The sequence below is a fragment of the Pimephales promelas genome, chromosome 20, assembly GCF_988280905.1.
Source record: "Pimephales promelas chromosome 20, fPimPro1.hap1.1, whole genome shotgun sequence".
NCBI classification, from domain to species: Eukaryota; Metazoa; Chordata; class Actinopteri; order Cypriniformes; family Leuciscidae; genus Pimephales; species Pimephales promelas.
In genome coordinates this window covers 26,559,007-26,572,345 of record NC_142788.1, presented here as the reverse complement: position 1 = coordinate 26,572,345, position 13,339 = coordinate 26,559,007, and the positions used below count along the sequence as shown (strand labels likewise).

Sequence of the window (13,339 nt, the reverse complement as noted above, 5' to 3'; positions counted from 1 at the left end):
ACATTTAACATAGTAATATTAATAAAATACATTTCTTCATAACACTCGTGGACTTTATTTACACCGGAAGCTTGTAATCGTTTGCCAGTGTGGTGATCACGTGACACACGCTCTCCCCAGAGAGCACTTCCGGTAACGTTTCCTGTGTTTGTAAACTGAAAAAAAAAAACTGTTCGACAAGAAAATATTGGGCTACGGTAACAGAAGAAGAGTAAGGTAAAACAAATACGTGTAGGCTGCAATACTACGCTTATTAAACATAGAACAGCATTTAAGAAAAGACTTAATCGCTCTGAAATGTGAAGTTAAATAGACGGTGAACTCACGCCCTGTTGTGATGTAGGATGAATGGAGTTCACATCAGTAACAGTTAACGTGTTAACAGTTCAGACTGAAGAAGAGTGAATTTCACTTATTATTAAGATATTAAGATTATTATTATCTGAATTCACGCCCTTTGTTGCTTTTAACCCGTAAACACCTGAATTCTGTTCCACAGACACAGAGAACAAACATAACGCATTATCTATACTTTATATTCAGACATGCTGTGAAATGTATTATTATACATTATTTTTTATGATTCAGATTAATGTAATAGTTATTTCTGGTGTCCATTACAATGAACAGTAGCAACGTCCAGATAACTGTACACATGGGTTTGATAAGTTAATAAAGGAAACTTTAAATACATTTGTTACAATGGTTACAATTTAAAAAAAGGGTTCATTTGCTAACATTAGAAAACTACATTAGTTATCATGAACTATCAAATGAACAATATTTTGTAAAGCATTTATTAATCTGAGCTGGTTAATCTCAGCATTTACTAATACGTGATTAAAATCCAAAGTGTATCTGTTAACATTAGAGAGACATGAACTAACAATATACAGTCGTATTTTTTACTAATTAGCCTAATGTTAACACAGATTAATAAGTACTGCCAATTGTTAGGTAAAATTAACCTTAGCTAGTGGAACCTTATTGTAAAGTGTGTTACCGATACGTAAAAAAAAACAAAAGTAAAGTTAACGCTAAATTATTGTACTTTTCATGTTTTAATTGTTTTTCTAAAGGGAAATTGGCAACATTTTTGACAATAAGGTCCCATTAGTTAATGCGTGTTTCACTAACAATGAGCAATACATTTGTTACAGTATTTATTGATCGTTGTTACCATTAGTTTATAAATATACAATGGTTCGATGTAGCTCAAGTCCATTAAATAGAGTTAACAGACACCACTTTAGTTTTAATAATTTATTAGTAGGCTTAATGTTGAAATTACAATTTAGTAAGCCTAATAAATGCTTTAGAAGTAATTTACATTGTTTATGTTAACTAATGGAGTTTGAACAAATGAAATTTGAAATGTTTTCTTTGGCTTGGTTTGCTTTAGATTGCTTTCTGTTTGCCATGTGATAAGACTGACGTAATTTTATTTTCTATGTCCTGAAATGAATTTAACCTCCAGGACCCTGTTGGTTGCCAAATCAATAATGCTATGGGACATCACAATATACAATATTCACCCACTCACCTTGATCTATATGTCTTTTGATTTATTGCAATCATACTACGTTAATTTTGTGCAGTGCGCTATCCATCCATGGCTTCCATGCCTCATTGTATTCATTCATGTATATTTGTGTTCATCTGGATCTTTGAGGGCGAGTTAGTCAGACTAATGCACGGGAATTAGCAGTGGAAGGGAAGATGGTGGTTGAAAGAAATCTGTTTATAATTCCAGTGAATCCCAGAATCCGACCAACCAAATCCAAAATCAACATGGCATAGACGCTCGGATGTATTCCTAGGATTTCGGTTTGAAAGAACCAATGAGAATCCACTCCACTCGGTTTCAGTTTTGAGCTGGTTCGTTTCCAGATGTCATTTAGGGACTCTTGACGCCTGGAAATGTGACTAGCTGAAGCCAAACTCTTACGGCTTTAAAAACACAGCCCTATAAGCCTGTACAAACAAAAGCTTGGCAATACAGACATGGAAAATGTCTGATTCTAGCGAATAAAATCCGTGATTTGTCCACGGTTGACAACTTCTGTTAGTGGTGGGCTGGATGTGTGGCAACATCATAGACAGAGATGGATATTACCCTGGCTTTATATCCCCCCCTTCTGTTTCTAGGCTTGGGCCCCTGATGATTGGGGCTTGTGTGGTCTCTAAACATTCTCGCTGCCCAGAGCGAAGCTCTCTGTACCCCAACACACACACACACACACACACACTCTCACCACAGCGATGTCACACCTTTCCAACAGCTCAGTGCGAGATCACATGAAGTGGGTCAGTGTTTTTTTTTTCTCTTCTTCATTTGCATTTTCTGCATTTGTCCACATTTGATTTTAAATGATATCCTTCATTTTCCTTTGATTGACTTTTCTGTGTTTTAACATTTTGTAATTCACTTCCACAGCCTGACTCTTGTCTGTGACACCAGACTTTTACACAGATTGTTTAAGTGTAATGGGATAGATCTCACAGAAACTGTCAAGAATGTGTGTCAGTTACAAATCATATTTTGCATGAGGAAAATTAAGCATTTTTTAAGACCATTTAAGTTTTTAATGATTATTTTCATGATAATTAAGCACACATTTATACATTATACTAGTATTTATTCATCATATTTGTATTAATTCAGTACACTGAAAAATGTAACTATTGCTATAATGGGAATCATCTTTTTAAATCATGTAAATTAGATTTACACTGGACTGAGAATTTTTTAATTTGCTCAGTCATGAAAATGTCATAATGCAAAAATCTTAATAATCCTAAAATTATTATTTATGTAAATAATGTATTTTAGGATCATTAGAACAACAATTTTAATAAATGTTTATTATATATGTATATTATTATTGCTAATGATTACATGAAACATAATATATAATGCATAAATCTTAATAATCCTGAAATACTTTTAATTTTATTTCTGTAAAAAAAATATTATTATTACAGTTCTTTTTATTATTCAGTTATTTTACAAATATATCATGTATTTATGTAAAATATGTAGTGATTTATGTAAATCACTACATATACATGACACATAATTTATGTAAATAATAAAAAATCATTAAAAATTGTACAAATAAAATTAAAATTAAGATTTTTTGTATGATAATATTTTTGTTGCAAAACCAAAAATAATAACAACAAATCATAATAAATTATTAATTATTATTATTACTAAATTGTGTGGTATAATTTTCCTTGTGCATGTTCTTGACATAATCACACTGTGACCTCTGAATTAACTTGACAAATCTTGACTGAAAAGTATTAGTAATGTCTTAAACTGTGTTACATTTGTTCCAGATTTCAAGCCAAATTTCCAACCCATCAGATTAGTGACTTTGAGAATCATTTTTAAAAGTTTAATGTTTGTGTTTCTCACAGGCTGGGTTGCTGGGCTGTGAAGCGGTGCTGTCCAGCATGGCACTCATGCAGGCTGGCTCCATGTCCAGTCATAAGAAGATGGGCTCTCATCTGGGCCAGGGACAGAGAGAAAACCATCACAGCCACAATCACAGCCAGAACCACAACCAGGACACACACAGCCAACACGGCCACATGGTGCTGCCCTCTGGAGTCAGCTGCCCACCACTTGTAAGAGAAAAAAAGACACGGATCACATTGTAAAAGAAAGTCATATGGGTCTGGATAGGTTTTTAATTTGTTTGGTAAACTATTCATTTAAATGTCAAAAAAGTCTGGGGCTGATGCTAAAGGGTCATGGGCTCAGTTCCCGGGAAAATCTCACATTGCCAAAAGGCATTTCATCATTATATAAAAGATTCAGAAGAGTAAGATTTATTTTCTTTTTTTTACTTTTAAATACTTTAATACTTTAATTCAGCAAGGATCCATTAAATTGATTGAAAGTGGCAGTAAAGACACTTATACTGTTATGAAGAATTTGCTTTTTAAAAATAATTTCAAGCATAGGCTTTATATATATATATATATATATATATATATATATATATATATTCATTATAGAATTCTGGAAAAAAAATGTATCATGGTTTCCACCAAAAAAAATGTAAGCAGCACGATTGTTTTCAAAATTGATATTAATAATAATAAATGTTTCTTGATCAGCATATTAGAAGGGATCACTCTGAAGACTGGAAATTCAGCTCTAATTGTAATTTAAAAATATATTAACATAGAATAAATATAAAACAAATAGAAATTATTTTACACGATTACTGTTTTTACTGTATTTGTGGTTTGTGTATTTAAATTCTAGATGCTGGATATATTTTGTTATAAGAACTTCTGAAACAACTGATTTAATGTGTATGTTAACATCGAATAGCTTGAATGTTATTTTTCATTCAATCCGGTGACCTACCTATATTCTCTGTTGTTGGGGCAGCTCATCCGCAAGGATGGAGAGTTTCACTCATCCAGGCTCTTGGATGAAAAAAACATGCAAGCCAGACAGAACGTGCAGCCAAAGAAGAAGAACAGGAAGTCTGGACTTCCTACCAAATTGAGAGAAAAGCCCCAGGCATGTGTTCAAATCTATCTTCAGGATTGCCCTGCTGCAAGGGTGCCTGTTTATCACATTTACACACTTCTGCTTGCATTCGTATCCTGACTGACTGCTCTTTTCTTCTATATGTGACGTGAAGGTGGAGATTCCTGAGGTTAATGACGATAACTCACTCAGCTCTCAAGTGCAGAAGAACTTCATATGTGAGCACTGCTACAGTGCTTTCCGCAGTAGTTACCATCTCAAACGCCACATTCTCACCCACACGGGTATGCCTCTAGCCTTTCCGCTCTCACATCATCTTACGTTTCATGTAAAGAGATGCATTGAGTGAACGTGTGTACATCTGTGTGTGTTCTAGGGGAAAAGCCATTTGGATGTGATATGTGTGACATGAGGTTTATTCAGCGCTACCACCTGGAGAGGCATAAGCGTGTTCACAGCGGTGAGAAGCCTTATCAGTGTGACCGCTGCCAACAGGTGAGACGTGACAAACACAGGCAGTTGTATTCACAGAGAGCGTGCTATTTGCTTATTACATACATAAATGTATGTTTTTATGATGACGGGCATCATAATGCGAGCTTGTCGTTATGCAGGCTCCAGCAAATGACATTCACAAACCATTTTGGATTCATAATATGGCACATTTCTCAGTGAAACACAATATTATCCATCAGGAATCGATTTGATCATGAAAATTGTTTATGTTGCCAGAATGGATAGAGGTGGCTGAAGGGGAGGAGCTTAAAAATAAGATAACTTGGTGATGCTGGCTAAAAAAAAGAAAAGTTGTTTAAGAGTAAAAGCAAGATGTTACATTTAGAAGAACAAATTAGTAATTTTTTATCTGGAATGAAAAAAAAAATGTGCACAATAAGACCAGAAACATCAGTGAATTGAAAGTAAATATGGTCAGTTTTCATTTCATGTTAATTTTACCTTTATCTTGTTGCTGCTGTCACTTTGACAGCAGATTATTAACAAATTCATCTTAATGCATGAACTTTTATTAGTGACTTTGATTGATTTATGCCTTGCTGGCTTAATTTATGATTTAAATTTATGATTTATTCAGCCTGATTATGAGTGAACTGTGAAACGGTACTTTCTACTTTTTTATTCGTATGGTTTCTCAAAGCGTTTAAGATTAAGGATTAAGTTGAAGATTACGTGATTGCAAGCCGTTAAACGGACTGGACTGATGAAACCTGCGATGATTGGTCTGCTATTAAAGCATGAATTTGATGTAATCAATAGATGTACATAATATTCACATATGCAGTTTATAGGGGACATGTATTACAGCATGAAATGATATTTAAACCTATAACATTTTGCATAGCTAACTTTTATACCTATTACATTTTTATCTCACAATTTTTCTTATCTCACAATTCTTTTTATCTCCCTTTAGTTTGTATCTCCCAATTCAGACTTTATAACTCATAATTGCGAGTTTATATCACAGTTATTAAGTCAGAATTGCAGGATTTATCGCAATTCGGAGGAAAAAAGACATAATAAGAATTTATCTCGCAATTCAGAAACTGGACACACACACCACCATTCAAAAGTTTGGGGTCAGTAAAATTTTTTTACTTTCACTTACCAAGGATGCATTAAATTTACCAAAACTGACAGTAAAGACATGTTAAAATGTAAATAAAGATTTCTGTTTCAAATAAATGCTGTTATTTTCAACTGTTCATCGAAGCATGCTGGGGAAAAAAAATGTCACGGTTTCCACAAAAATAATAAGCAGAAACCTTTTAACATTGATAATAATATTAAATGTTTCTTGAGCAGCAAAGAAGGATAATGTGACACTGAAGATTGGAGTAATTCAGATTTACATTTTACAATATATTTGTACAGAAAACATTGAAATAATATTACTGTATTTTTGCTTAAAAATAATAATTTTGTTAAGTATAAATGTCAAAAACATATACATTAAAAATATAACTGACCCCAAACTTTTGAACGGTAATGTGCATTTATATTAAATGCACTTTAAAGCCTGGTTCAGATTACACAATTTTAGCCTGATTTTGGCACGTTTGACGTAGGGTGTTCATAAACGACAACGGGCGTCAGGACGCAAGATTCAATCGTATTCATCTTGTATAGTGTGTCATAGTGGGCGACAACCTACGTCGCGTCTGCGATGCTTCACGACAAAAAAGACTAGCATGTTTAATTTTTTTAACGGGCGTCCACGACGGTTCCGTCACATGTATGAGGTTGACCAATAGAAGCACAGAAGTGAAAAATGGCGAAACGAAAGAGAGACGATGGTGCTAACGTTAAAACTAAAAGTAAAAATATATAAGAAAACAATATTTTACGTCTCAAGTTCTCTTTGGAGAATTGACGGCCCATACTGTCCTCTTCGAGCAATCCAGGAACGTGTCCATTTTCGGGTTTTCTTTCTTTTTTTACTTTTTTCTGAAAACAGGACAACCAATACAACACTCACCGCTTCATCCATTGTTTGTTTACGTTCGTTTCCGGAAGTCGCTCTCTTCAAACTCAAATCAAAATTGTGTAATCTGACACAGTGACCATCGTAACAGACTAAAAAAAAAAATCGTGTATTCTGAACCAGGCATAATTCATATAATTGAATACAACCAAATAATTACCGTATTTACAACACAAGAACACCCTAAATGGCATGCGGGAGCTTTTGACTCGTAGAATCAGTGAATCAGTTCATTAAAAGCACATCCAAAAGAACCAGTTCATTAAACCACCTGTCTTCTCTCTTCAAAAATGGGACTAACTCCGAACCCCTTCTATCACACAGAACTTTTCCAGAACCGACCGGTTACTACGGCATCGACGTTTGTGTGCCGTGGGCATCCCTAAAGAGGAGAACCAGCCGTGCTGTGAGGGACGGCCATATTCTCAGGACCCCTCCCAGCACACGGCGTCCTGGAGCCCACTGCAGACAAACAACAGCAGGCTGGCGGTGTGACCGCTTTCCGATCGCTCGTACAAACCTCTTCCCAGCAAACACCACCTGAACGGGGGGTTTGAACCTGTAAACTGTTTAAAGACTCTGTCCAGCTCTGATCGTGCGGCTCAACCCCAGTGGACTCTGGGAAATAGCATATTTTGTATTTTAGATGGTACTGTGATCAGCAGGCGGGTTAGTTGTGCATTCAGTCCAGGCAATAATGACGTCCGGTAGTTTAGAATCACTTCCTTTTGTAGTTCCCTTTGGAGCGCTGTAGATCTCAGTGCTACAATATTAACCTGTGAACATCTTGAGCCGTAGCACGTGGCCTTTTCGATCAGAGAAGTTAGCCGTAGTGACAGTAGACGCATTCTGGTAGGATACGTTTTCTCAGTGTGCGCATCAATTAATCATTTCCTATTCTCATTAAATACTGTGACCATTGACCGTTTTACACGGGCTTGTTACGGTTATAGCAGAAACATCTGGAACATCATCCATCCTACATCCACAGGAGAGCTCATTTTTTGTGAGCTACATTATGGTGTCAAGCTTTTGAAGTTGGCCTTTAGGTCAACATGAACACTGACTTTTCTTTGGGTATTAGAGAATGGATGACAAATTTCGTCACAGTATGATGTGACTCATGCGGGAAGTCTGCTAGCATCTCAGTTTCTCTTCTAAAAGTCACTGGATCGACAAAGCCGAGCCAAGAATAACAAAGCAAACCTTTTAACAGGTTGTACAGTTCATAGAGAGACAGATGTTTATATAAAAACCGCTAGTTTATCGCAGAGGTCTCGTTATATGTTTCATATTCCGTCAACCTCGGCCCCTGAACACGGACTTCTGACGCAGTTGAGCTTGAGTTAATATATTTTTTCAGCGTTTTAAATAATTTAATTAGAAACCGTAGTAGTATTAGACGGCAGTTTCACTGTATTTTTTTACATGTACATTTTGCATGATCCCTTTCATTAAGTGCGTACCGTAAAAGGTTCTTGTATTGTGATTGTTTAAAATACACTTGTTTTTGTAAGAACATTATTTTGATCCATTTGTTTGGTATTTTTTTTTACCAATCTCTAACACGAAGTTTATTCTTATCCTGTTAGACACCTTTTAGTGAGGAGCTAAAATTGACAATAAATTTTCTTTTCTAAAAAAAAAAAAGAGATGCAGCTTCTGTTTTACTCCACACAAGCTTATTTGTAATTTTTATGTGCTTGTTTTTTTTTTTATATGAACTTTTTGAGCATGGTGCTCTTTGTTAGCACAAAGACTATGAATTTTTATTCAAAAAAAGCCACCACAGGGAGTAAATTGATCAAATGTATACATTGAATGCACTGCGAGTTACTTTGGATAAAAGCATCTGCTAGGTAAAAAGTCGGTAAAAAGTATTTTATTCTCACCAAGGCTGCATTTATTTGATGAAAAACAATAAAAATGGTAATATTGTGAAATATTACGGAAGAGTATTGAATTCACTTGAGGAAAAAAATCTACTCTGTTTTTCTGAATCAACGAGTTAATTATCTCAGAATTACGAGATTTGTTTTACTCTGTTTTTCTGAATTAATGAGTTACTCATAATTTTTGAGAAAATTAAGTCATTAATTCAGAAAAACAGCAAAAAGTTTTTTCCATGAAAAATTATCTCGTAGTTATGAGATAATTCACTCGTTAATTCAGAAAAACAGAGCAAAAACTTTTTTCCACTAAAAATTCTCATAGTTATGAGATAATTAACTCGTTAATTCAGAAAAACAGAGCAAAAACTTTTTTACCATGAAACATTATCTCGTAAATCTGAGATAATTAACTTGTTAATTCAGAAAAACAGAGTATATTTTTTTTCTCAAGTGAATGCAATACGCTTCCGTAAAATATTACTACAATTTGAAGTTTTAATTTCAATATATATTAAACTATATATTTATATAGTTTAACTATATATAAATATATAAACTATATATAAATATATTTTAAACTGTAAGTTAGTCTTGTGAGGGCAAAGCTGAATTTTCAGCAGCCATTAGTCCAGTCTTCAGTGTCACGTGATCTTTTAGGAATCTATTAGCAGTGATGAAAACTGTTTTGCTGCTTAATATTTTTGTGGGAACTAAACTTTTTTTCAGGATTTCTTGATGTTTAGAAAGTCCCAATACGGCCCTGTATAAATGTCTTTACTGCCACTTTTAATCAATTTGATGCATCCTTGCTGGGTAAAAAATAAATCTTTCAAGCCACCAACTATGGGCTATATGCACGCATAAGTTCCGTATTTGACGTAAGGATGCTCGTCCATTTCCGGTTGTGTAGATTAAAGCGGAGGAAACCCGGAGAAAACGGGATTATGGCAGAGTCTTCAATATTTACTGTCCTCCCGTCTTTGAAACGAAACGTACATACGTTTAGATGTAATTTTATATAAAGTTATATTTATTTAATATAATTTTAAAAAGAAGCATAAACACAACGAGGGGTGTCTGTTTTATCTGTTTTTGTGACTAACGTTTCATTAGTATAACCATGGAGTATAAAATTCAATATAAATTCTCAGTATTGCATTGGACTCTATGATCGGCGGAAGTTATCGAGCATCCTTAAACCTTCACCGGAAATACCGCCGTGCATAGAGCCCATTGAAAGCTAGGGTGCATGCTTACCAGCAGGTGGTGTAATCCACCAACTTTCATTTTGTGCCAAGTCATATAAATCCTAAAAGTCCTTAAAATGATTTACCAAAGTTTTTTGGTATTTTATTTCCGCCGTCATCATTCACTACCTACATTACTAGCATATATGTGCCTAGATGTACATATGTGGTCTACATGCTATATAAATTACACTGCAGTTTCTCTACGATCCAGTAGAGGGCGCTGTGTTCCTTGGCATGTAAATATTACTAATGTCAAAATAATTGGGACTAGTGTAGTAGTTATACTCGTTTAGCTGTATTTTGACTGCAGACAGCAACTAACTCTATGAAATATGACTTTATAATGCATTTACTAATGTATTTACTAACCCACTATATAAGCAACTTTCATTGTAGTTTGGGAATATGATGGAATTACTTGCATTGGGAAAAAGAGCGTAATGCTGGCAAGACGAACTTATATTTCCAGTAGAAATGTAATGGAGTGAAACGTTCAAGACAGAGCTCAAGCCGCATTGCCAGCAAGGGAGACAGAGTTAGACAAAGAGTCTGGCTCTGTGTTGCTTCAGAGAGGCCGTAGTCCTCTCCTCTCTAGCCTGACTGCTGATCCTGATTTATAACACCCGTGGGCTGAGAGCACTTAACACACTCGCTCTCAAAGCCAAGGCGGACGAGAAGAGAATTTAGACATGGCAGTGCTACGTTCATACAATTCGAACGGTTAAGAGAGACCCTCAAGACATTGTCGAAGGTTGGCTATGTAGCACACAAATGTTGCATGTGCAACCATACCGGCGACACATTATTATTTGATGTTCAAATTAGGCCTACCTAATTTCACTACCTTATTTGCAACCCTCCTCAAAACCCGTATCGCTCACGTCAAATCGCGTGTAGAGCACTATTTAAAGTTTAATTCATAGATTAATCAACCTTCTAGACGCCGCTGCAGCCATGTGTCCTTTACATGTTAATTAACAGTGATATTTAACCAAGCAAAGGTCACCGAGGTTGCCATCTTTATTAAAATTTCAGTCGTCTCAGATAAAGCAATCATGAGGTACGGATTAATACAGTGGGTCCAAAATGATGGAAGGAAGTGTTGCTCTTTCTTTTGGAGTGGTGTTAAACATATGGGCTGTTTAACGTAAATTTAAACCGTCAATCTACAATAGATTTTGAACTATTATCATTGTGATCTTGAGATGTTTCAGGGTCTGAGTGTGTAATAAGTTTAAGGCCTTATAGCCGCCGGACATTCAGGGGCTTCCTTCCAATTTTCAGATAGTGGATTATCAATACCAGTATGGTTTTTTCTGTCACCAAAATTACCTTTGGTTTCCCTCTAATTTTGAATATTGGTTATTTTTCATATATTTTGAATATACTTCATCCCTGTAATGCAAAGCTGAATATTCAGCATCATTACTCCAGTCTTCAGTCTTTTTGTGAAAACCGTGGTGCGTTTTTTTCAGGATGCTTTGATTAATAGAAAGGTCAAAAAGAAATAGAACTATATATATATATATATATATATATATATATGAAGAGTTCAGATGCAAAAGCCTCTAAATGCCATTTGAAATTTTCTTCTAAAATGACCATTTTTATCAAGCTTGCATATTTAAGTTCAGTAATTTCACTTAAATGACAATTAATAGGTAATCTTCATTGCCATTTAAGTGAAATTACTGAACTTAAATATACAAGCTTGATAAAAATGAGTATTTTAGAAGAAAATTTCAAATGGCACTTAGAGGCTTTTGCATCTGAACTCTTCATATATATATTATAAATTATTATAAATGTTTTGCTGTCATTTGATCAATTTAATGTGTTGATCAAAATATTAATTTAATAAAAGCATATATTTTAATCATGGTCCTCGTGGCTGAGGATATGTGTCGCTACAGAATTCATTGTTTCTCTGTATAAATATATATATATATATACATTGCAGATTTTTGTTAGTAGTTTTTTTTAAATGGAGGATAAAGAAACAAGTGTGAGGGAACAAAACGGCCTTGGAGCTGATGAAGATTAATTAACCAGCTGTTTTTTTTTTTTTTTTTTTGCCATGTGTTCTCAAAAGAATCACTGTCACGACTGCTGATGGCAAACCGGGGAATTCAGAACACACTCTTTGACCTACTTTTCTGTCCAAATAATTCATGAATATTCATTTGAAAATTTCACTTTTTGTGCAATGGCACAATTAGTTTCCTTTCTGCACTTTTGCAACCCTCACACAGAGCAAACAGGAAATGATAAATGACAGCCTCACATTATTCTGACTGCTGTTGTGTTTAATGAAGAGAAAGAAATAACAGTGTTTTCTGCTGTATCGAAATCAGGATCAGCATTTGATTAACCCAGCTTTAATTAATAAAAGCTGCCATGACGGGCAACATATTGGCACTAAGTTTTAACTAGGTTACACCACAGTTTGCAACTATATATATATATTCAAAAAACAAAAATAACTGTGTGTGTGTGTACACTAACATTCAAAAGTTTGGAGTCAGTAAGAATTTTCTTTCATTTAATACTTTTATTTTTTCAGCAAGGATGCATTAAATTGATCCAAAATAACAAAATATTTTTTTTTATTTGAAATAAATACTGTTCTTTTGAACTTTCTATTCATCAAAGAATCCAATACTAATAATAATAAGAAATTATTAAAAATCAGCATTTCATAATGATTTCTGAAGAATCATGTGACTGAAGACTAGAGTAATGATGCTAAACATTCAGTTTTGCATCACATGATTAAATTACTTTTTAAATATATATATAAATATGAAGTGATATTTTAAATTGTAATAATAGTTCACAATATTACTGTTTTATGGTATTTTGATCAAATAAATGCAGCCTTGGTGAGCTGACTATATTTGAATGGTATATTTAATGACACACATGGTTGTCTAATACCTTGTTATATGGTATATTGCAATGAATTGCTAATTTGCTATTATTTTGACTAGATAAACTAAATCATTGATTGTGACAATATACAGCACTTATTATGAAAAATGCATCATCATCATGACCATTTTACATATTTAAAAACAACAGCAAAAAAAAAAAGCAATGTCAGTACCATACAACAGCTTTCATTTCCTCTTGCCCTTGCTGTTATGTTTGAAGATTCCTTCGTCGAACTCCTTAAACT

General features: G+C 34.3%; 2 protein-coding genes across 3 annotated transcripts in view; both read left to right on the top strand.

Moving 5' to 3' along the window:
* Window positions 1–78: 78 nt before the first annotated feature.
* On the top strand, window positions 79–8,543 carry znf740b (zinc finger protein 740b). 2 transcript variants are annotated; one of them, XM_039652714.2, is made up of 7 exons: window positions 79–216; window positions 2,149–2,307; window positions 3,427–3,636; window positions 4,412–4,546; window positions 4,671–4,800; window positions 4,893–5,011; window positions 7,344–8,543. In XM_039652714.2, the coding sequence occupies exons 2-7, from the start codon at window positions 2,263–2,265 to the stop codon at window positions 7,512–7,514; spliced, it is 810 nt and encodes a 269-aa protein (XP_039508648.1). In that variant the 5' UTR covers window positions 79–216; window positions 2,149–2,262; the 3' UTR covers window positions 7,515–8,543. The 2 variants fall into 2 exon arrangements, with proteins under 2 accessions (XP_039508648.1, XP_039508649.1); XM_039652715.2 differs by lacking the exon at window positions 2,149–2,307 and having other exon boundaries at window positions 85–216.
* Window positions 4,904–13,339, top strand: part of nfe2 (nuclear factor, erythroid 2) — a 46,411-nt gene continuing 37,975 nt past the window's right edge. Inside the window, exon 1 of the mRNA XM_089124621.1 lies at window positions 4,904–5,011. The gene's annotated coding sequence lies outside the window, so the exon portion shown is untranslated. The remainder of the gene's footprint in view (window positions 5,012–13,339) is intronic.